The 23,831-nt window shown below is 52.1% G+C and overlaps 1 protein-coding gene across 6 annotated transcripts in view; it reads left to right on the plus strand.

The window, feature by feature from the left end:
- NOL4L (nucleolar protein 4 like) overlaps nt 1-23,831 on the plus strand; it is a 63,101-nt gene that overhangs the window by 19,100 nt on the left and 20,170 nt on the right. For 3 of the 6 annotated variants that reach the window (XM_027721764.2, XM_039384902.1, XM_027721765.2), the window contains 2 exons: nt 2,723-2,834; nt 7,429-7,538. In XM_027721764.2, the coding sequence (XP_027577565.1) occupies nt 2,723-2,834; nt 7,429-7,538 (222 nt within the window). Of the gene's footprint in view, nt 1-2,722; nt 2,835-7,428; nt 7,539-17,715; nt 17,788-18,041; nt 18,259-22,748; nt 23,042-23,831 lie in introns of those variants that run through there. The other 3 variants (XM_027721770.2, XM_027721766.2, XM_027721767.2) reach the window with 3 other exon arrangements.

Consider the following 23,831-nt stretch of genomic DNA (forward strand, 5'->3'; position numbering starts at 1 on the left):
GCGGATGTCCCTGGTCCAGCCATGCTGTCATGCTGGCAGTGCTGGTGAGACAGCCCAGTGCCCTGCAGCCTCCCACACGTGGTGGGAGCCTCCAGGGAGCAGGACTTTGAACACACAGCTCGTGGCATTGCTCTGTGCCCTGCGCACTCGACTCCTGCCCCTGGGGCAGAGTGTGGGGCTGGGGGCTGGGGCACACATTGACCCTCCCTGGCCAGGGGCAAGTGACCTCTTTATGGTCCGGAGGGGACAGCCCCACCAGCATGACCACAATTCAGAAACTTTCTGCTCATTTCCCCAGCAGACCACTCCGACCCTCCCCTAATTCCTTCAATTCAGCTCTCTGGAGGACTAATCTGTGCCCTGCACAGCCCCAGGGGAGCAGGCTGGATCCGTCTGTTTTCCCAGGCCTGCTCGCAGCAGTCAGAGAGCTTCACGCTCCACCCCTCATCTCCCTCTTGAGCTGAGATCATCACATTAGCAGTGTGTATCCCCTCCTGACCTGGCAGGACGCTGCTGGCTGGGCTGCCCGGCCTCACTCCTGCCCTCACTCCCCAGAGCGCCTTTGCAGCCCGGGCTGGAAGGAGAAATGGTGCAGAGCACACACCGTGCCTGGCTCGGGTATACAAAGGGATGCTGCTGGATGGCCAGTTAGGAGGCTCCAGGGTCCCCTGTCTCTTTCTTCCAGCTCCCTTTCCCCACCGCTTCTGATTAGAGGCACTGGAGAGTTTGCCCTTGTCCATGACCTCCGGAGGGAGGCAATCAGAAAGGGAGTTTGGATGGGAGATAACTCATCAAGGAAGCTGTCTGCTCTGCAGAGCATCAAATCAGCTGAGAAATAACAACTGTATCACTAAAATTAGCTGAGCATTTGCAGCAGAGACTGTGGGCTTGCTGGAGCAAAAGAGGCAGGGAGACGGCTGAGCCCGGCGGGCAGCGCGCAGGGACAGTTCCCTGCCTGCGCCACGACACCACGGCTGCCACCAGCAATTTTCAGGCCCCTAATTTCAGCATTTCTGTGGGAGTCCTTCATGCTTGTGCATCAATAAATATCGCACAGAGGCAAAGACTGAGCTGGCATCCGCTCGGTCACAAGAGAGCTCGCTGGGGCTGCAGCTAAATAGGAGGAGAATCCCATGAGGACCAGGCACTGCAGCCTCCATTTGAGTGCTGGGACAAGGTCCCCGCCTGAACTTTCCACCCATCTGGCATTCTGTGCATGTGAAAGCCCGGGCTCTGCTGCCGCGCAGTGGAGATGGATGCGGATCCCTCCCACCGCAGCGGCTGGGGCTGCCTTAGCCATGATCCCGCGAACCTTCTGCCCCTGCCCTACTGCTCTGCTTCTAGAGCAGGTTTTTATCCAAGCTGAAGCATCACCCTTTCCTGTGGGGTAGAAAAAATGCTTGGAATTTAGGTATTTTTTTATTTAATATGTATTTGTATAATTTAGGTGTTATTTGTTAACAACATAAGGTGGGAGGATGACACCCACCAGCCGGAGGAGGGGGACTGGGACATCCTGGGCCGCCCTCCCAGCTCGGCCCCGTCACCAGCCCTCACCCACGAGGTGTCTGGTTGCAGCCCCACTTCCCGTCCTGAGCCCCACTTCTGCTGGGCTCGCAGCCCCGAGGACTGGCACAAACAATTGAATTGCTGTCTGCTTTATGACCCCACTTGTAAGAGCTGTGACCCCTGTGGGGGTCACGGCCCCTGGTTTGAGAACGGCCGTGCTAGGACAAGTCACTTAGACCAAACAGGATGGGTGATTAACCGTAGGAACCAGCCCCAAACTAAGAGGTGGGCTCTCCACCTCTTAATACCTTCCAATTAAGACCAGATGTCTTCCTGGAAGATGTTTTAGGCAAACCACAGGCCACTGGGCTGCAGGAGAACCTGGGTGAACTTGCCTTACTTGTGCTACACAGGTCAGAGTCCAAGATTTGATGGTCTTTTATGGCCTTAAAAAAGTCTACATTAAAATTGACTAATTCCTTCTCCAAATAACCTTGATCTTTAGAAATACTGTAAAATTGCTGCTGGCAGGGATTCATCGGAATAATAGGACTGTGGGATTGCCAGGCACCTTCTCTGGGTGCTTAGGTCTGGATCTAGTGTTTTAACTTCAAGCATCCAAGTTTTAAATATTTATCCTTATCTTTTCCTCATCTGTAAAATACAAATATCCCACAAAGGTTCAGGAGACTTAATTCATTACTGTTTGTAAAAATGTTTTCAATTCCCTAGATAAAATATGTCACAGAAGTGCAAAGTATTATTAACAGTAATTGATTGTCATTGTGGGAAAAAGTGACCTGCCCTTACGAAAGATTAATGGATTCTTCAGGTTACTGGTGTGATGATAATTAACAACGCAAACAGAGCTGACAAGACCTTACTTTTGCATTTGATTCTTGCACATCTGTAGCTTCACTCTTCCCAGACTCCAAGGGGGAACGGGAAGGAGTTTCTGGGAAGATACGGGTATGCAGGGATTCCAAAGGTCTGTTCGGTTGTGTCTTGGTGCCTCTCTGACGCACCAGTTCCCCTCCCAAAGCATTCCCCCATTAACAGCTGCTCTGGGAGCTGATTTGGGGCCGAAGGGAACAATGTGTGGCTATGAGCTGTTGATGTCCCCAGTGGGCTGGGCAGGTGAGGTGGGAGGGTCCCGCACTCCACTGGCCGTTCTCCCTCTCCCAGGACATTTAGCTCTCTTTTGTTTCCCCAGATTGCAGAGACTTATGCTTTCCTCCCGAGAGAGGCTGTGACCAGATTCCTGATGAGTTGCACCGAGTGCCAGAAGAGGATGCATTTCAACTCCAACGGCCTGGAGCCCAAAGGTAAGGGCGAGTGGCTTCTGCCAGCAGAGCTGACACTGCATTTTGTACCAGCGCGGTACCACCGACGGCTGCCAGATACTGCCCCGACCAGGAGATACATATTAGCCTAAGGATTTTCCCAACCCCCGTTATTTTTCATGCACTTTTGGAGCCAAGATGAAAGAATTGCTTAAACCTGCTTTGTCTGTCACTGCTTTCAGCTCAGGGAGCAGAAGCAGCCTGTCTTTCTTTGCCAGCTTCCCCAGTAGGTCAAAAATATCACAGATATGGCTGCAATCAGCCCATAATCATGTGTGGGTGGAAACTTCAACGTCTAAAAAAACCATGATCTAAAGTTTTTCCTTTGAACTGTTAATTTTGTATTGAAAGACACGGAATATGTGTGAATGGCTGAAGTTTCTGATAAAGAAGCAATTTACACTAATTAATAGATAAGCACATGATCCTGGGTTTGATAATGGCAAGTGTTTTGGCAATCACAGTCACATTGTGCCTGTGTACCCACCCAATTAGTGTGGTGGTTGACTCGTTATGGTTCAATGTGCAGCTCGTAGGCCTGAGAGAGAAACAGGGGGAAGATGATGGGATCGGGTTCTCTTCCAGAGGGGGTGGTTAAAGTTTGTGTGTTTGTGTGTTAATGTGTGTTTGTGTGTTAATGTTTGCGTGGGTTTTTTTCTGAATTACAAGCTTGTGATCAAGTGCAAAGCGTCACACTGATGTTGGTTTCACACAACAAAATCATTTCTTTAAAAAAACCCATAAACAAATTGCAAAGAGTTTGGTCTTTTTCAAATCTGGAAAGGCAAACTGGCTCATTTGGCAGCTCTTATCAAGGAGGGAAGCAGAATTTAAGGAACAAAAGGCCCAACAATAGAACATTTCTAGTATTAAATACTCATTGCCAACTGTTTACTGCTGGGAGCAGAGCTACAGACATCCCAGAGGTTCAGTGTAAGTGGATTACGTGCCAGTTGTTCAAAGGTAGTGACTGAAATGCTTTGTACTCATTACATTTTTTAGAAACTCTCCCAAATAACCCCATGAGACTTTTACTAGCTGAAGCTCCATTACTGCAGCACTTCCCACTCTGCCAGCTAAGGGCCCGATCCCTGTTTTCCAATTATGTCAGGAGAAGTTCTGGCCTTTGGCCTCGCTGGGAGCAAACCTGACCTTCACACTGATTGCACTGCATCCATCACGGGTGACATTCCAAGCACTGCGGCTGCAGCAGTCGGCTCAGTGGACGGCAAGGACGATGGGATGAGTCAGGCCAACAAGGATGTTGCCTGTTGGCTTCACCCAAACCAGGACACCTTCCAAAATGCCTGGCACTACTAGCTGAGCTGCCAGATCCAGAGCTCAGGGTCCTGTTTCAGGAGGCAGCTGATGAAAAGGGTTGTTTCCTTCATAGAATCACAGAAACTGGTTTGGGTTGGAAGGAACCTTAAAGTTCATCTCATTCCAATGCCCGGCTATGGGCAGGGACATTAAAGAAGACCAAGCTGATCTTCCTTCAGGGGCTCCCACCCACCATCCTGCATCTCCTGTGCTTCTCCCAGCAGCACACACCCATCCCAGTTCAGAGGCAGCTCAGGGAACACCGGGTGCTGGGTATCCTCCCCAGAGCAGTCCTAGCTATGGGAACCATGATCAGGGCTGAGAGCTGGCTGTCCTGAGCAAATTTATAAATTAATATCAATTATTGATTTATTTTCGTAAAGCTTCTCCCCTTAGCAGTTCTTCTAAAAATATGTCAGTCAGGAAAACAAAGGATCCCATGTGTAAAAAGTCCCACTTACCCACCAGGAATGAAAGGACAGAAGTGCTTTTCTGCTCTGAATAGCACCTAAATAGTGACTAAGTATATGTGAAAATGCATCGAGTAGATTAGATAAGGTAACTTTTACTGGGGAAGAGTGTCTGATTTCACTAACACTTATTCAGGAACTTATCAGGAGCAAATCGCCTAAAAAAACACTGGGGTCGTAGAAGAACTATTGAGGTGCATGCACATGCATACACACATACAAGCATATACAGGTAAAGTTTAACTCGGTAAGATGACAGAATTTGAGTCATTCCCATCTCTTCCTGCTTCTCTTGTCCATGAAACAAATCTCAACACATTTAATTTGTGATCACAAAAATCCCTAATTAAACATATCTGACATCAAACCCTGCAGGGCACCCACATCATTCATAAAAGCAAATTGTCTTGCTCATGGGAAACTTTGAACGTCACTGGACTTCACTGGGATCTCTTTACAGTGTTACTAAATTAGGATTAATTCCAGTGGAGTTAAACAAATGCGGAATTAGGATCAAAACCATTTTACTTTCAACCATCCTGCTTGTTCCATCTGTATGTCCAACATGTGGGGCATGTGATAGAGATAACTGTTTGAAAAATGAGCTAAAGGATTCCAGGAGCTTCCTCTTGTGACGTAGGATGTAAGGATTGTTCCCGTGGAGCCCCCCAGGCCTTTTAAAACAAAGGTTTTCTTTCTTTTCCAGATAACTTAAAAAAGAGGGGAAAAAAAAGGGTTTGGTTTCTTAGGCTCGAGCCCTTATGTGCTGCAGTTGCACAAATTCACAGTTAATTTTTGGCTGCTAATGGGATTATTCCAAATTTACATCAGGCTTTAGGCAGAATCTAAGCACCAAAGATCATTTACCTCCCCTATTCTTCCCCACCTGAAGTTGCTGAGCTGCTCCTGTTCAGCCTCATTCATCTCTGCAGCGCTGAGCACTGGAGTGGGGGATGTCAGGAGAGCAACTTATCATCCTCAGAGGTCTGAAACACTCTCCTCATCCATGCCTGTGCTTCAGGAGAGAGTAGCTCTATCTGTGTTACTCTTAGCAAATAGCTTTTCTAAACTCTTCTTAAGGACTCAGCCAGCTGAGGGAGGTGGCAGATTCTGTCCCTGGAAGAAGGTCCCCTTGTGCTGGGATTTTTGCATCTTTTCATCACAAAACAACATCCTTGTACAGCAGAATAATGGGTTATTTTGGGTGGTTAACATATAGAGGTGTAGAAGTGCTCTTAATTAATCCGTAGGTCAAATCATGACAGAGACTGATGACATACAGCCATACAAAAAAAGGAGGAATCAGTTTACAAGGTTCCTAAAAGCTATAGACCTTCATATTTGGGCAAGTCGATGGCCTGAGGGGCTCTGGCTGCCCATTCCTGCATCCACAGCCAGGAAGGCTTCAGCTGCATTCAGGGGTGGACTAGATGGAGCTGGGAAAAAAGCATTATATTGCCATGGACCCAGTCAGTGTCTTGATAGAGAAGATTTGCAAAAACCTTAAGTCACTTACAGCTTCAGGGTCAGGTCATTTCGTAATCAGACATGATAGATCTGGTGTTTCCAGAGGTGTGGAGCATCTTCAGGTCTGCTGAGTTTCTCCGGGGTTTTTCGACACTCAGCATTTCTGAGCAGCAGGCCCATTACAGTTGGGATGATGGGTTTTCTGAAGTGCTGTAAAACATTTCGTGAAGGCTCTTTTTCAAGGGGCTGTGTCAGAGGTGCCTGTGAAACCAGTGACCCTGGGAAATGCAAGCCAGCCATGGAGATTCCAAACCAGGAATGGAAACCTCCCACCATCAGCTCACCTTCAGCTCCTGGAAATCCTTCTTCCCTGTCCATTGTTGCTTAAGCTTCCTGTCCAAGGGACACCACACATCCTTTCAGCATGTGCTGGAAGGCTGGATTAATTCTCCACACTTGCATCTGCCTGTCCTGAGGACAAAGAAATCTTCCTTGTAGCCAGCAGCCATCCCTGAGGACAACAGCAGCTTTCCTCCTGGGCAAACCCACTGCATGAGCCTGTAAATTCAGTGTTAGAACAGATCATTCTGGCAGCCTTCATGTCCTGCATGGAGAGATCACAGGCTCTGCAGTGCTTGTGGCACAGGTGGCAAATCATTGAGAACTCAGAGAAATCACTGAGAATTTGCTTTGTGGGGTCTCCCTTGGCCTGGCCACACAGAGTGATCTGCAGGAGTGTCCAAACCCAGAGCCATCCCTAGAGCTCAATTTAATGCAGCCAGAGGAATTAACAGGAACAATTTAAATTAAAGATCTTTAAAATTAAGTTTGTGTTTTAATGAGGATGTTAAAAATAATCTTCATCATCAAATACAGATACTTAATATGTTGCCTTAATGTTAACTCCTACCTGAGGGAATCCCAGCAAAATCAGCAAGACTTTGCAATGCTAAAGCAAGCTGCAAATAGATCCTTGTTCATCACCCTCCACATAAATCCCATGTGTATGGAAGCACTTCTGAGGCATAGGCAAGACTCTGCTTCTTCCTCTAGTTTGGGGGACAGTGAAAAATTACACATTATCTGTAGTTTTTTTCCACAGGTGACAGCAATGCTTGTTTTCCTTTTTTTTTTTTTTCCAAGACAACATCTGTTCTGTAATTATGTTCTTGGTGGGGTCATGTTCTTAGAGGAACCTTCGCTCAGCAGGCAGTGGCTCTCGCCAGGGGTTTGAAGTGCTCCAAGATACACAAGTGTAAAAGTTATGAGAACATGTCACAGGTCCCTCACCTGAGTAAAGTTTTTTCTCTGTTCTTCAGAGAGCGAGCCGCCTTCCTCCTTGGTTTCTGGGATCATTGACTACAACATGCCCCTCACCTCGACTTACCTGAAGCAGATGAAGCTGCGGGTGATGAACTCACAGGAGCAGGTGAGCGGGGCGGCACGAGGGGCACAGAGGGGCTCTGCCCACGCCAAAGGGCTGAACGGAGCAACCGCTCCTGGGCACGTCGGTTTTTGGGAGGATGTTTTTGGGAATGGCCAGTTTGTCCAAGCAGGTCAGGCTCTGACTGACAGATGGTGCATGGAAGTTGAGGGGCAGCGTGTCCCAGATCTCCTGGCCCAGAGGAAGCAAACCAGGCTGTTTCAGGCTCATGTCAGTGGAGAGAGGCAGAGATGGGGTTGATGCAGTTACTGCTTATAACAGTCTGCTAGTTCTTGAGGCGTACGGTTCTTCTAAGAAATTGTCTTAAAAATAAATATGGCAAATAGGAATTTGTTTCTTTGCCTCCCCCTGGTTGCTTGGGAGCTTTAGCAGACAGGGTCTGAAGCCCAGACCTTGCTTTGGTGCTCTGGTCCTCTCTTAAACTGCTCAGCAACTTGAGGGGGTTCAATCACAGGCGCTCAGCTCCCATGTCAAAGTGGGAGATGGCTCCATTGTTTGATGACAGTGTTAAGCCACTGGATTTTGCTTTGGGGATGTATGGGGCACCCTGCCACAGGATTATACCCAGGCTGTGCAATTTTCTGAAGTTCTGCAGCTGCAGAATTAGCTATGGGAACCTCTGTGCACCATGGAAACAGTCTATAAAAAGAAAAGTATGTTTTACTTGCTCCCCACAATCTGCACTGGAAGCCAGTGCTGGATTTTCTTTCCAGCACACTGAAACCTGAACCTGATCTCACACATTGCTGCCAGTGGCAAAAAGTGACAGGGTTTGCATCTGCTGTGGTGGAAAACATTGCTGGGAGCTCGAGCTGTGAAGCTGTGCCCAATGTGGGCTTTTATCCAGCGGCTTCCTAAAGGCACATGGGTTAGAGCATCACTGCCAGGGTGTAAAGTGCCAGGTGTGGGTTTGCTGGAGAGATTCCGAGCTCCTCCATTGCTTCCGCTGTGAAACCTTTTTGCTGGAGGACAAAATGGCATCTGGTGGGAAGCATTTCTGTGTCTTGGAGCTTTTTCCTTTGTGCTTGTTGGACACTTGAGTGGGTTTAAGGCTTTGTTTTAGGTTTTGAGAGGTGAAAGGCTGCGATGTGTCAGGTTTTGTACTTGTGGTGGGCTGGGCAGTAGAACAATGAACAGTTTGGGGGGTGACTGGGCTGGGCTGGAGACATGGAGTGGATGGATGTGCCCCTTCATGCCATCTGATGGCTGCTTCAGGACCACTTCTGGATAAACAGGGTTGGGAACTAACATGTTCCAGCCACCTCTGGGTTGTGCAGAGTGTTTGCTGGGTCTCGGTGCCTCTCCTGGCAGAGCAGCACTGGGATGGCAGACCTTGAAATCCTGTTCTTCACCAAGGGCAGAGACTCAGAGGCCATGAAGTCTGGCTGTGCTTTTCAGCATTTGAGGTGGCTGTTTCAAGTTAAGTTTGCTAGTAGGATGGTCTGAGTGGTTTGACTTGTCACCATTTATGCATTTTCAACCAGTTCCTCTTGGCTCTGAAGCTGCTAAAGGGAAGTGTGTTGTGAAGCTTCAATAAACTCCTGTACCCAGTTTCTACAGGTAGAAAACTGGCCTTGCAGTTTGATCTTATTCCCAGAATAACAACCCCCCCAGAAGCTGGCAGGCATCAGTACTGGATCTTGAGTTTTGGAGCTGCCTGCTTAAGGATGCTTGTTTTGAGAGCTTTGGTTGGTAATTTAGAGATTTGAGTTTATACCCTGAGTGTTGGTGTAGCAGTTTGCACTGGAACTGTCACTAGATCGATATAACGTGCTGCTAACATGAACGCTCCTGAAGCTTGCAGAGATCGGAGTAGAGGCGTATGTCATGTGGGAACAAAAAGGGACCAGCTGAGGCAACCAGCAGTTGTTGGTTTAGATCATAAATCAAATGGTTTGATGTTATTCCCTGCCTCTAAAGTTTTCCTTCTCCCGCGCTCCTGTCGGTACGTGGTAACGCAGCTTTCGAAGCTTTTCAAGCCGTAGCAGCCGAGGGAAAAAGCCTGTTTGGAAGAAGTAAAATTTGCCATTCAGTGTGTTACTGAAACTGATTCCTGAGAGCAAAATAATAAAAGATCAGTCCTATTGCTCAGACTTCTAAAGTGTTAACGCTTTCCATCATGATGACAGTCTGAAGAGGATGCAGGTGGTTGGACCCGTTGGGGAAAATCCAGCAGGACTTGAGTGCTGTCCATTCCAGTATGGGACACTCCCTGGATTCCCCTGGGGAATCATAGACTCATTTAGGTTGAAAAGATCTCTAAGATCAGCAGTTCCAACTGTTTACCCAGCACTTCCAAGCCCACAACTAAACCTTGTCCCCAGGTGCCACATCTACATGTCTTTTAAACCCCTCTAGGGGTGGTGACTCCACCACTGCCCTGGACAGATTGTTCCAGGGTTGGACAACCCTTTTGGTGAGAAAACTACTTTTTCTAATATCCAACCTAAACCTCCCATGGTGCAACTTGAGTGAAAACAAGTGCCATGCTCCTGAGGCAGCTGTGGCTGGACCTGGATCTGCTAACACCAAGGGCACGTGAAGAAAATGTGTGTATTAGTGCCAATACCAGGGTTAAGTTCCCTCCACAAGCATTCCCCTGCTATTTTTATGCCATCCTTTTTTTTTTCTGTAGGATCCTGGCAGTCTGTGTGGAGCATGGGCTGTGCAACACAGGCTGCTGCTCTCCCTTCACCAGGTTTAGGGTTAGGGTTGCAGAGTTTGGAAGTTGCAGCTTTTGGGGTTCCAGGTGTTTGCCAACTACAAAACCCTTCTAAAGATGATAGAAAAAATTCTGACTTTTCTGCAAATGCAAACCAGGCAGAAAATACAACCTGCTTTTAAAGTTTGCACTACACAAATATTCCTTACATGGTTTTTTCTACCAGCATGTCCTGAATGCTCTCAGCTTGAGTGATGCCACTGTGCCACCTCTCACTAGCATTTGATGGTGATAATAGAAATAAATTAAGCAACGGACTCGTGTTTCACTTGGCTCTGGCCAAAAGCAATTATTTGTATGCAGCAGCACCAGAAGGAACTTGCTTCATTTGGGGTAACAATGAATGAATTTATGCCAAAGTGGCCTTTTAACTTCATTATTCAGGAAAAAATAGTGTGCATGTAAGTGCAATCTATTAGTGCTGCTAAGCACATCGGTATTAGGGCACCAGTGTCTCCAGAAGGAAGCACAGCCAGAACCTTAGAGAATGCATTTTATCTCTGCTTAGGGACAAAAAACTGTCAGAAGAGAAGCTCTTGTGGTTGCTCACAAAATGAAGAGTTCCTGCAGAATGTATTTCTATATATTTTTTGGAGTCAGAACATCTGTTCTGTCGTGGTGGAAAACAACAGTGACCCATGTTGCTTATATTGGGTTCACTGGGACATGCAGGAGCTTCTGGGGTGGGAGTCTTTCTTTATCCCCATTTCATACCAGTTCTCACATGTGTGAGAAAAATCAGGCCCCTTACCCTTTCCAGAGTACTGAATTAGCCCCATTTCAGGGTGTCTACCGAGGCATTAAAGCACTTCTGAACTGCTGACCTTCCCAATCTAGCAGCAAAAAGGAATGAAAAGAAGATATTTGATATTTATCTGTAATGATCCTTCCACCTCATTTTCAAATGCTAAATATTAGCATTTTTAAATGGTTGGTTATTCCATTGCAGTCATTTTCCAGACAATCTTTCCTGTGTTACTCAGCCCCAGCCGCACGGTTGGGCAGGACTTCCACTGGTTACTGGAGGAATAGAAAGATTTTGAGAGAACAAAATGAGAACACTGACATGCCAGACTCTCTCTCTGCTCCAGAGCTGTTGCTGTTACCTTGGCAGACACAGTCCAGGGCCGAGTAACCGGGTTTAAATGATACTGAAACGTTTTCAAAGATTGCTTCAGCGGCTGCTGGCAGAAGGTCACGCAATCAGTGAATGGCAGGAAGCTGCTCTTGGATGGGAAATAAGAAGAGCGTTTTTCTTGTTGCTATGGCTTTGCTGCACTGACTTGTAAGTGTTTGAGAGGGACAGAGCCTTGTCCTGCGCTGTCACACACTCCATCCATCCAGTAAATTCCCTGTAAGCCTGGAGTGTGTGATGGTGCGTGGATGTGAAGTGATTTTCAGAACACAATTTCAAGCAATGTTTTAACCCAGACAGTGGGGTAATCCTTGGAGGGGGGTGGAGGGGTTCAAATCCCACTGGTGTATGAGGAGTTGGCTTTGTCTGGTGCTGGTGAGGATCAAGCCTTTGCAGGATTCGGGAGCTCACGGAGCCTCATGACCAGAGGCTGGTTGACAATGTGAAGTCTTCCTTCTTCCACTCTCCCTTTCCTCTGGTCCACCCATTACTGTGCTTGCTCACTTCAGTGTCCCAGAGGCTCTGAGAGCAGCTGAAATGCATCTTCTCCTGGCAGCTCATTTGCTTCCTTCTGCTTTGGAGTAATCTCCAGACAATCCTGGGAGTGCAGAAGGCAGGGAAGGGAGCCTGCAGTTGCAGACGAGGACGTTTTCAGTCTGTCAGTTCACTAGTAAGAGTTGCAGACTTCTCATTTCACACAGTCCAGAGACCAGGAGCAAATCTCGCAGACCTGGCAGCTGCTGGGTGAGCTCTGGGTCCTGGGTTTAGCTGTCTGAGTGTTTCATGAAGGCATCCTGAAGAAATGCTGTATGTGTTCACAGAGGTGAGGAAGGCAGAAGCATGCAGCCAGTACTTGGAAGGAAGTGGGATGATGTGTTTGCATCACATGAGGATGATAAGGTACTTCCCAGCCCATGAAAGAGGGTGTTAAACATCTCTGTGAATAAATACCTCTAAATCAACCTGACAAGATAGCTCTCATTCAAGAGGCTTTGTCTTGGCTTGGGAAGATTTTTGTTTCCTGCTGTTAATTTTTAAGACGGTTTGGAGCACTAGAGAAGTTCCCTAAATGAACCCTTATGCTCAGGAGGGACCACTGGCCGTAGGCACAAGGAGGCACTGAGTTAGAAAGAGATTCATCACTGCTCGGCGGGCTCGGCAGCACAGCCCTCTAGTGGGGACAGAGCTTCTGCCGCCGGGAGCCGGCTTTGCCTGGGAAACTTCAGTTCTGCCCTAAAGGACACAGTTAGTCCAGGCAAAGCCAGGTCCTGCTGTCACAACTAGTGTTTTTTACTGGCAGAGATGGTCCAGCAAAACTTTCATCCTTGGCCCGACGGCTCATGAGATGCAGGAGATCAGGTGACCAACACATTTAGCCTGGGTTCAGACTGGTGTGAATGGGTCGCTTTCAGTGAAGGGCAGCTCATTTTTCTTACTGGGATTAACTCTGATGTTCCCAGCTAGTAAAAACTTGGGAGCTTTTATTTCCCACTGCGTGGATCTGTCAATACTTTTCCCACTGTTCCAGGTGAGCTCTGTGTTTGTTCAGTGTGACGTGCACAGCGAGCAAACAGTGTGAGACCGACTGGGGTCGGTCCTGCCACTGCAGCTCTTGTCTTCAAATGATATGTGATGCTAGGGCTCTGAATCTTTGCACTTTCGGGGCTAATCACATTATTTTTTGTAAGAAAGGAGGTGGCATTGCCCGATTCCAGTGGTGCTGGGCACAGTTCACCCCCTTGGACTGCTCAGGTGTATTTAGTTATTGCACACAGTGGTTCTGCTCCGATCTCCTTTCTGGTAGCTGTGCACTGGTGGGGAGAAGCTGGTCCCTTCCCCACTCTCTCTTCACTTCCCTGTGATGTTGTGCAGCTCAATTAAGGTCCTGGAGAAGTGGCTGGAGGATGTTTAGAAGTTTCCCTGGCTCTTGGTTGTCGTGCTGGCAGCAAGACTGCTCTGTGGCAGGGCTGATCCACCCGTGGGGAATTGGGACTGGTCACCCTCCACCATGCACACCTATCCTGATGCCTGTTACCTGATCTGAGACGCGTGCTAGAGCCGAGCTGCTTGAGCCTGTGTCTGGGGATGCTGAATGAGTAGGGCCAGAATCCCCACTATGTGTCTTTAATTCCTTATTTCTTCCCAGTACATCCCCTGTTTGGTAAGGAGAGCTGTGGCCCATTCCCTGTGTTTTAACCAGGATCACAGGCAGCCGTTTCCAGTAGAACTGGAAACGAGGTTTTGGTTCAGGGCATGTAAAGTGGGGCTGGAAAACATTCCTAGGGGGAAAAGTAAAGATGTCTAGCTCAGGGTGATGAAAGCACTATTCCAGCATCCATGGAGTAGTCTCCTGGATCCAGTTAGATCTATCCTGCACCTGTGGAAAGCTGTGCACACTGGCCTGTTCTGCATCGTCTCCAAGCTCAGGTGCTGATGTGCTGTACGTTGACTTTGATCAAGTCACACAAATGGCTGTTTCTTAATTGCCTTCTCCCTTTAAAAAGGGAATAATACCTTAGAGAGACTTCTGAGGTCTCGCTCACTAATAAAGCTCTTCAAGAGCTCGGATGGCAACTACTTCGAGAGCGCAAACTGTTATTAATGATTTCCGTTATTACGGAAGATGAAGCTGTGTGGTTCAGCTTTTTAACCTTGAATTGTGTGCTTGCTTTTGTTTTTGCCGCTGTTAAACCTGTGTGGCCAGGTTTGCACCTTGCCTGCTTGCACAGACCCCTCAGACCCGCATCAGGGGCCGGGTGTGCACAGAGGGTGCGGGCATGTCACTGAGGAGTCAGTTTTGCTCACAAAGATGGGTTCTGCATCTTCTTGGCTTGAGAATGGCCAAAAATGGGTTTAGTGGTGGTTCTGTTTATGTTGACTCAATTCTGATTTGGGGGGCCAAGAGGTAAGCTGTGAAGGTCGTCCTCAGTGCATAGAGCAATGCAGACATTGCAGCCGGGGCTGTGGATTTGGGCTGTAGAAAGGAATGTTAGAGGAGATTTGGCCACCATGGGCCTATCTCTTCTAACACCCATTCCCTGTCCTCCAGAGTAAGAAAATCCCGCCCACAGAAACAACTCCTTTCCTGCTCCTTTTTTTTTTGGCAGTGACTGGTGTACCCTGTGAAGTACAGAGTTGTATTTCCTTTCCTTCTCTTGTCTTGGCTCCTGGGAGAAAAAAACCCATCTTTTATTCATGCACATGCCAGGTGCTAACTACTGCTGCTTCTAAGGAAGGAGCGACCAGGACAAAGTGGGATACAACCCTCAGCCCACAATGAATCTGGTCTATAACAAAAGTTTCCCAAATCTTTACTCTCCTTTTTTCCCCCCTGGCTCTGCTTTGAATGGCAAATCATTTAAATTCAGTGTGGATAAAAGCTGTGTCTCCCCCTCATGCCATGCTCTGGGCCCTCCTTTGGTCCCTCCTGCCCCCCTTTCCTTACTGGCCTTGCCCCGGAGAGATTTGCATTTTACTGCTTATTCCTCAGCAGGGTTTGATGGTCACAGAGGACCCAGTGCAAGAGGTCCCGTTTGTTATTTAACCTACTTTTCAGAGGCACAAGAACATCAAGTGACTCGCACAAGGTCGCCCATGAGTCAGTGACTCCTCTGGCGTGATGGCCAGACCCTGCAGTCCCTGCTCCCACCACTAGATCCCTGTGCCCACACTCCACAGCACCACAACCATTCAATTAAGCTCCTGCAGCGCCTTAAATGTCGTTTATTCCTGGGTTTGACAGCAGCCGTGGTATTCTTGCGGAGCCTTGCCTTAGGAAATGACAGCGGATGAGGTCAGGGCATCGTTAGTGATGCTCTTGGAAGCATCACTGCCTGGTGCTCTGGCAGGCTGTGTGGTGTGGGTGCTGTCTTAGGCAGGACAAGGCTCTTCCCAGGACCTGCAGCTCAGCTCTGGTGGCAATCTGCGAGATCCTGGCTGGACCAGCACAGACTGACAGGGAACCCCGCGTTCTCTGCATGAGCAGATCTATGTCTGTGTGAAGGGGCTTGCAGGGACCAGAGGTAGTGAACACATTGTGAGGAGAGAGGGAAGGAAGCGACTTATAAATAATATATTTGATGTATATTATATATATAATATAATAACAGCAGCACTGGTTTATTATGGTCTGTGTTTTTTTTAAGATGTAATCTCATAAGGCACTTACCCCTGTTCTGACAACTCGATAAATTATTATTACCAATTCTATATCTAATTGCCAGTTATTTCCCCCTAGACAATTTGAATCCGAAAAATCCCCACTAGAAAGGTGCTTGGCATGCCGTTTCCCAGAGCTTCCCTGGCTGTTTCTGGAGGCAGCCCCTCTTCCGCTGGTGAGCCCCACTTCTGCCAGCCTCGTGACCCCGCGCACTGGCACAAACAATTGCATTGCTGTCGGGCTCATGACCCCACTTGTAACAGCGGTGACCCCCCTTGGGGTCAGGACCCCTCCCCTGCACAGGGAAAAGCTCCTGCCCAGCAGCTCTTGCTGAACGGCTCTTCCTCCCTCGCTGCCTGTGTGGACGCGGCTGTTCCGCACTAAGTTTGCCGATGTGAAATTTAGGTTAATCCATTTCCAAAGTGGATTAGGCTAACCCACACAAAGGCACTTAGTATAAAATAAGAGTGTCCACATGGTGAGGCAGCACGGAATAGTGACTGTGCTTCAAACTTGCATCCTGGCCGGTTTGTGTCCCCTGCAAGCTCTCCAAATGGAGGGGCGGGCACCACAGTCCCGTGGGATGTGCTCTCCCAAATGGCTTTAAGCCAGTCTAGCTTGAAGCCGAAGGAAGCACAAGGAGTAAACAAAGCCCAGCAATGGGAAGGGGTTAAAGCCCGCTCCGCTGAGGTCCTCGGCAAGGCTCCTGTTCACCTTAAATGGTCAGGATTTTATTTTAGCTTCAGGGAGGAGCAGCAGCCATGGAGTGGGAAGGGAGTCCTGAACAGGCCCTGGGGGCTCACAGCCTGCTGCCCTCCCAGCCATCCGCTTCCTCCGGAAGGCCCCCAGGGCTCTGCTCTCCCTTCAGCCTCTGGCTCCATGGGTCAGCCTGGAGGAGATGGAAATGCAGCACAGAGTGATGCCCATTTTCACCTCTGGCCTTGGATCTTCCTGAGCCGCCCTTTTCCCTTGTGTGCTTCCCTGGCAGTGAGGTGGTTAATGCTGGAATAGATAACATCATAATTGGCCATCCACACTGACAAGCCATAAACCCCAAACCTGGCAGTTCCCATCCTGGCTCTGGCACCATTTCTGGCACTGGCCTACTGCAGGCTCCACACGGAACCGCTACACTTGGTTTATTTCATAAAAATTTCCTTTGTAACCATTAAATAGCGAAACATGAGGTGGACTGAGAAGGGGGATGCTGCGATACTGGTGATACTGGTGCCCATCACTGGGATGGGGATCACCATCCCCATCATGGTGATCCCATAGTGGATCAACCACTGACCTGCTGCCCTCGGGGCCCAGCCTGGCAGCAGGTACTAGCCTGGGGGATGCTGGGGCGCAGCATCCCCATCCTCCCGGCCACCTGGCAGCCGCTGCCCTGCCCAGAGGTGTGTAGGGCAAGCCGCTGGTTTCCCAACAGCCAGCTCCAGCGTTCGGAGGCTGTGGCGGGTGGGTGATGATGCTGCCGGCAGCGCGGGGTCCTCCTTCTCCCGCGGAACGAGGGAGAATCATCGGGAACAAAAGGATTCGGCAGCGGCGGCAGCGCGGGGCCCGGCACCGCGGCACCCACCGCGCGGGGAAGGGGCTGCGGGGACCCACCGCGCCCGGGGCTCACTGCGGGGGCCCGGCACTCGCCCCCGCGCACGGGCAGCCCCCGGGACGGAGCTCCCGGTGCTGTGCCGAGCGGAGGGTCCCCGGATGGGCTGCAGCCCCCCGGACCGTGCGGAGCGGAGGATGCTCGGGCGGGTTGCGGCCCCCCCCGTGCCGTGCCGATCCATACCGTGCCCCGGCCGCGCATTCTCGCGCTCTCCAGCAGGCGCCCGGCCCTGGACATTGTCTCCTCCCGGGGAAGGGCCCTCCCGGCCCTCCACAATGTGCTCTTCCAGGCGCGGCTCCGCGCCCCCCGCCGCGCCCGGCCCGGTGCGCCCGCCCCCCGCGGCCCCGCTCCCCTTCCCCCGCCGCCCCCGCCCCCTCCGCCCGCGGCCGGGCCCCGCTCGCCCCCCTCCGCCTCCCCGGCCCCCCCCGGGAGCCGGGAGTGACGCGCTCCGCAGCGCCGGCCCCTCTCCCCGGGCAGCAGCTGGCTGTCAGCCTCTCCGGAGCGCCGCCAGCCCGGGCCCCCTCCCTCCGTCCCTCCGTCCCTCCGCCCCGCGCTCCCCGCCGCGCCGCCGGGCTGGCGCAGGCCGGCAGGCCCCGGGCTCCGCTCCAGGTAGGCGCCTGCCCGCGGGGGGCTCCGGTACCGGCCCCGGGGCGGCGGGCGGGGGGGGATGCGCGGGGGCTCCACGCGGCCGCGGCGCTGCGGGGCGGAGGGCGGGGGGGGGGGCACCGGCGGGCGGGGCGGGGCGGGGCGGGGGGGGGGCGCGGCGGCCGCGGGGCCCGGCCCCAACTCCGGGGGGAGCGGCCGCCCCGCGGCCCCGGGAAGTTGCGGGTCGCCCGCCCGGCTGGCCGGCGGCGGGGGGGGGAGGGCGGCGCGTCCTTCCCCGCGCCCGGCGCGGCTCCCCCGCGCCCGGAAGAGCACAAAAGCGCCGAAGAAAGTGGGAGGAGGCGGCGGCGGGAGCGCTCCGTCCCCGGCTATCCCCGGGCACCGGCCCCAGCCATCCCCCGGGCACCGGCCCCGCGCCGCCATCACCGGCCCCGGCCCCGGGCGGGGATTGTGCTGGAAATAGCCGCCTCCCTGGAGGTAAAGCCCTACTTACGTGTCAATCCTCGCCGCACGCTGAGCCCCGCACACGCGCGGGCAGGGCTCCATCGCGGGTGTATCTATTTACCTGCGGGCGGGGGGCGGGACGGGGACGCTCACCCGGCTCCCGGCATCTCGATACTGCGGGGACACACGCGGGAACCGCGTCCCACCGGGGAAACGCCGGGTCCCGTGGCCGCCGGGGAGGGGGGAGGACACGGGGAACCCCGGCCGCGCTGGCCGCAGCGCTGCCCCCGCCTCCAAAGCCGGGTCCGTCCCCCCCCCACCCCCCGACACCCGCTTCCCGGTGCTGGGGGCAGAGCAAAGTGCCCTTTCACACCGCGCGGTATCGGGCACCGTCCCCGCCTCGCGTGGAAAAGCAAACGCCTGGGAACAAGTTCAGGTGCGGGGGAGGCGGGTGCGGGTCTCCGGGGTGGTGAAGGGAGTCGTGCAGCCCGATCCCCCCTGCCCCGCGTTCAGCACCTCCCCGCTGAACAGCAGGAGCGGGGCAGCGGCTGTTGGAAGGGGCTTCGGGGCCGCCCCCTGCCCTGGCAGCTCCCTGCTCGGGGCGGTGGGAATGCTGGGTGGGGGGGTTCCCAGAAGAAGAGCTCCCAGAGAAGGGGGAGGGGGAGGAAGGGATGATCCTCCCTTCCTTTTCCATTTGCCGTTTGCCTTTTAAATTAACTCTTTTTGCCGATTTTCGGGAACTGATGAATACTTGGGTTTTGCCGGGTCCCGTAGAAATCAGCAGAAATTGCAGTAAATAAGAACGTAAGTGACCTGACAAAGAGCGCCAGGGATGTTCTCTTTGGTGTGGGAATTGCACACACGAGTAGGCAGCACAGTCACAGCTCACCGCCGCCACAGCCCGCGTACACCCGTGTGCTGTGAGGCTTCCCGGGTCTTTGAAGCAATGACCACCACAGTATTTGTGGCTGCAGTATCAATCTTTGACCTGGAGTGTTTTATCTTCCATTAGTAAGCCTTTCTCTGCGCTGCACTGGTTAAGTTAGGGTCAAATCTGGTTCAATACCTTCTTGGCATGCTCAGAGGGCTGGGTTTAAACAGTGGCTGAGACGAAGATGAGGCTGCCTTCCTCAGAGAGCTCGTCCCCACACGCCGTGGGTCATGGCACGAGGTGCTTTTCCCTGGTCAGGTTTAGCAGATCTGGGGGCTGCCTGTGCCGGGCAGGTTGTGCATGGCACCGGCATGGCAGTGGAGCAGCTCCGGGGGCTGGCAGTCACGCGTTGCCTTTTGTTGACTCTAAAAACACGGCTGGTTCTGGTGGGAAGCTGAGCGTGGCTGTGTGCTGAGGAGGTTGCACAGCACACAGCCTCAGTTCCTGCTCCATGGAAGGAAGTCCCATCAGGATAGTAGGCTGTGGCGTGAAAGGACATGTTTTAAAATAAAAGGACTCAAAGAGAGAAAATAAACCGTCCTGAGACTCGGAGCTTGGAATATTAAACGTGAGGCACAGCATGTAAATGATGGGAGAGAGACTTGCAAGGCAGTCCTCGAGAAACTGAGCCTGGCTGTAAAATAAGCAGGTTACTGATAGTCTTGCATATATTTACGAGGTTATAGGAGTAGCCTCCCCCCCTGCCCTGCTCCAGCCTGTACTATGGGAGGTTGCTCTCCAGGAAGGAGCGCGCTGGTGAAGAAACATTGTCTAGCAATTACAGCCTTGCAGTCCGGAGGGCTTGATTGGGTTCCTGGATCTGCCAGCGACTCCCTGTGTTCTTGGACCAGCCAGGCTGTCAGTACCCGGAGTTTCCAGCTCTATAATAGGAAGAATAGTTTTCTTACTCAGAGCAGAGTTGGGAGGCTCAGTGGACGCGTGCAGGCGTGGTGCTCGAAGATCGTGAATGGAAAGTGGGACAGAAATGTGGAGTGTGAGCCCTACACATGTGAGTGTCTGCCTCTGCTGGGTAGAAAATATTGGCTGCAAGTGTCTGCAGAGCAGCTGTGAATGTTGGACTGTAGATAAGGAGCGGAGTGAGGATTTTGTTTTCCAAATCCTGCGCGGTGCCGGGAGCCCTGCTCCGATGTTTGGGTGTGCCCTGTGAGTGCAGCAGCGAGATCCGACTTCCCTTTGCAGAGAGGAGCTGCACGCACGCTGCCTGACCCTTGATCGCTCAGTCCCTTGAACATTGGAAACAAAGCGATGGGACTTTACTGCGGGGTGAGGAGATCTCTCCGGAGAGCTGGGAAAGGCAGGAAGGAGGAGGGCGGCAGCAACAGTGCTAGGTTTCAGGGTTTGGCTCTGGGCTGGCTGCTTGGGGCGCCACTGGCACTTCCATCTGTGCCACGAGTGGTGTGGAACTGGGGAAAAGGCGGCAGGTCCTAAGACAGGCACTTCTAATGGATTGCATTCTGTTTTCTAATGAAAGTTTCATTTGAAGTTTGTTTACAGGAAAGAAGAAATTAGCAGAGAGAATTCTCCTGAGAACCCAGAGAGGAAAAAGAATGAGCTGCCTGACTTGCAAGCCAAAAGAGGGTGGAAGGGTAGATTAGATTTACCGTATTGCTCCGAGTCGTGGCTGTTGCTGCTGTTGAGAAGCGGTTCCTTGTTTGGCTGGGTGGGGAGCCCGCTTTGAGGCTCAGCCTTCAGCCAGATTACTGGCATTCAGGGAGATTCAGAGCTCCCACCCAGCCAGAAATTTTGATCCTGCTCTGGTGTCCTGTGGTTTGAGGCTGGATGTGTACTGTGCTGTGCTGTGCTGCTGTCCCCCCGCTCCAGCCCACTGACACAGGGCTGCTCCTGGGCTGTGGCTGGGCAGCCAGTGCTCTGGGCGCTGCTGCCAGGGCCTCCCTCCCTGGGATTGTCCCTGGTATGCGAGGAGGCAGTGCCAGCAGTTGGCAGGCAGCACTAGGAGGTCATAATGCTCAGCCTTTGGTCTCTGAGGGGTGTCCCAAGGAGGGAGCTTGCTGGTGGCCTCTGGTGTCCCAACGAGCAGTGTGGGATGCAGCAGAGGGGCAGTGGAGGATGCCAGAGCTGGGGTGACAGGGGAGGACACAGCCACACTCAAGGTCGAGGCCTTTCTCTTTCTCAGGGAGGAGGCACAAAGGTGTAAGCAGCTCCTGAGGCACCACGGTGTGGGCAGAGCAGGGGCTCTGCTCCAAACCAGCAGGCAGCGGACGCTCTTGACAGTTCTGCCGGCTTTGGTCATTTCCTGCTGCCATGAAGGATTCACCTGCTGCCACCTGTATTCCCTTGGGACGGGCTGTGTTGTGGCAGCTGTGTGATACTGGGAAGTCTGTCCTGTTGGTGTTTTGGCCAAGGGTATTAATGCTGGAAAGCAGAAAGCTCTGGTGGAAAGCAGGGGGTGACTTTCTGTTGGTGGCTGGATCCTGGACTAGTGAACGTGTGACAGCCTTGTTTAACTTGAGTCATTTATAGCTTATCAGTTTCTGGTTTGATAGCCAGAGTATTTCTAATAATAGGTGAATGTTATTGAGCCTTGAGAGAATTGTACACATTTATAAAGCACTTTACATCACATGTGCATGCGAGGCATCCTTCGTGTCACTGCTTTTCCCTCTGTGTGAGTGCACAGAGAGTGTGATGCTTCCCAGGCTGTGGTTTGGGTGCTGTGGCTGGGTGTGCTCTGCAGCTGAGCCTGAACCACCCGAAAACATCGTGGGTCACTCCCAGGGCTCCTCCTCCTCACCAGACAGGTGAGAGACTGTGGGCAGCAAGGACCTTGGCATTTGCATTTGTCTCTTAAGCCTGACACTAATCTTGAGTAAGCCTTGTGAAGAAGGCCAGATATTAGGGTGGCTGCCTCCCTGCAAATGCTTACAATAAAGAGACTATTTATAGTTTGCAACAGGGAGACCTTTCCAGTTCTGTTCCTGTACGTACAAGATGGAGTTTCTGGAGAGGTAGGGTTGCTTTGTGGCTGGTGTGGCAGTGGAGCTGTGCTGAGCCAGCTCAGGGACATGCCTGTCCCTACCTCCTGCCCTCCTGCTGAGCTTCACCTGGGCACAGGGGGCTGCACGGGGGCACTGGCAGGTCTGGGGTCAGGGTGTCCCCGTGGCAGGCATGCTTGGGGCTGCTGAGCTCTGTCCACCCGTCCGTCAGTCAGTCCCTTGGTGCGTGCAGGGTTTCAAAAGCTGTAAATTCCAGGAAACTCCCCGGGAGGCACATGGAGGGAGCGGGCTGGGGGCGGCGCGAGCCCTGAGCCAGCAGATGTGTCTGCAGGGACAAGGAGCTGGGAGGAAAAGCACAAACCTGTCTCTAAAGACATTTGTTTGTTCACAATAAAAACTATCAGCCAGCGGCGGCCAGACAGGGCTGTTTTTATGAGGCACAGGCGTAGGTTGGAGGGGTGCTGCCAATTGCTGCTTACACGGAAGGGGAGCGGGGATTGTATTTTATCTCAGGACCAGGGGGAGGGAAAAAAAAATAAGAGCAGAGAGTTTACAAGCCTTTGAAATGTTTCAATCAAAGGAAAGCGGAGTTGAAAGCGGTTCTGGAAACATTTTTGGTGTTCCCCTGCACCCCAGGGCTCTGGATGTGGGCTGTGCCCCTGGCTTTGGGAGGGGAGCAGGGAGAGGAAGGGAGATAAAGGGATCACCAGCAGGACCGTGTCCATACGGGAAAATGTATCTGCTTCCTCCCAAGCTGTGTGTTGGGAGAGTTCAGCCCGGGGAGGTCCCGCAGCCCCTCCTCTCATTCAGGATCTCAGTGCTGCCTTTATGATGATGGTTTTGAAATCCTGTGGCTGACCTTTCCGGCGCTGGAAGCGATCCAAGGGCTGTGTCTTGAAGTACTGTAAAGGTTAGTGAGAAGGGAGAGAGGGAGAGAGAAAATGTCCTTTCAGCTGCAGGAGTGGGAGAGAGGAATGTTGTCTATGCCCTTACTGGGAAGCAGGCATCTGGCTGGGGTCCCCCAGCCTCAGCTGGGGTGTCCTTGCCTCATGGGGGACTTCAGTCCTCCAGCCCCTTCCCAAGGCATGTGCTGTCATTTTTGATGAGGGTACAGAGGCAATACCCTTCCAGAGAGGGCTGGAGGAGCAGCTCCTCGGGGCTGGGCTCCGGGAGCCTCCTCTGCAGCATCAGGCAGTGCAGGTCTATGGGGATCCATACCTGTGTCCAGGTCTGCCACAGCAGCCACTCCTGCTGCTGCCAGTCCCCCGGTGATTCCTCTTGCAGCAGATTATTTGATCTCAAAAAAGTCCAAGATGTTTTATGGAGCCATTTCTCGCCCATCCTCAGCTCCCCCACGCCACTGCCTCACCGGGAGCACGCTGGGGTGGATGGAGATTAAAGGGTAAACTCCAGGGCTCAGCCATCCGCTCCTACAGGATGTGAGCTCTTTCTAATTGTCCTCAATTAGAGACAGTGCCATTGCTCAGGCAAGTCTTCAGGCAGGAAGCAGAGCCCTGGTCCCTGCTGGGGCAGCCACCTCACCCTGCACAGGGAAGGGCCACTCGCTGTGGTCTTGGGGCCAGCAAGCCTTCTCAAGGGACAGGAGCTGCCCAAGGAATTGTTTTTAGGAAGGAGTGTGCTGAGGAGATGTTAAAGCCAGAGAAAGGAGGAAAGGAAATAGCTCAATGAGTTAACCCTTT

The sequence above is a fragment of the Pipra filicauda genome, unplaced genomic scaffold (assembly GCF_003945595.2).
Source record: "Pipra filicauda isolate LSUMZ 115617 unplaced genomic scaffold, ASM394559v2 scaffold385_size793830_pilon, whole genome shotgun sequence".
Lineage (NCBI taxonomy): Eukaryota > Metazoa > Chordata > Aves > Passeriformes > Pipridae > Pipra > Pipra filicauda.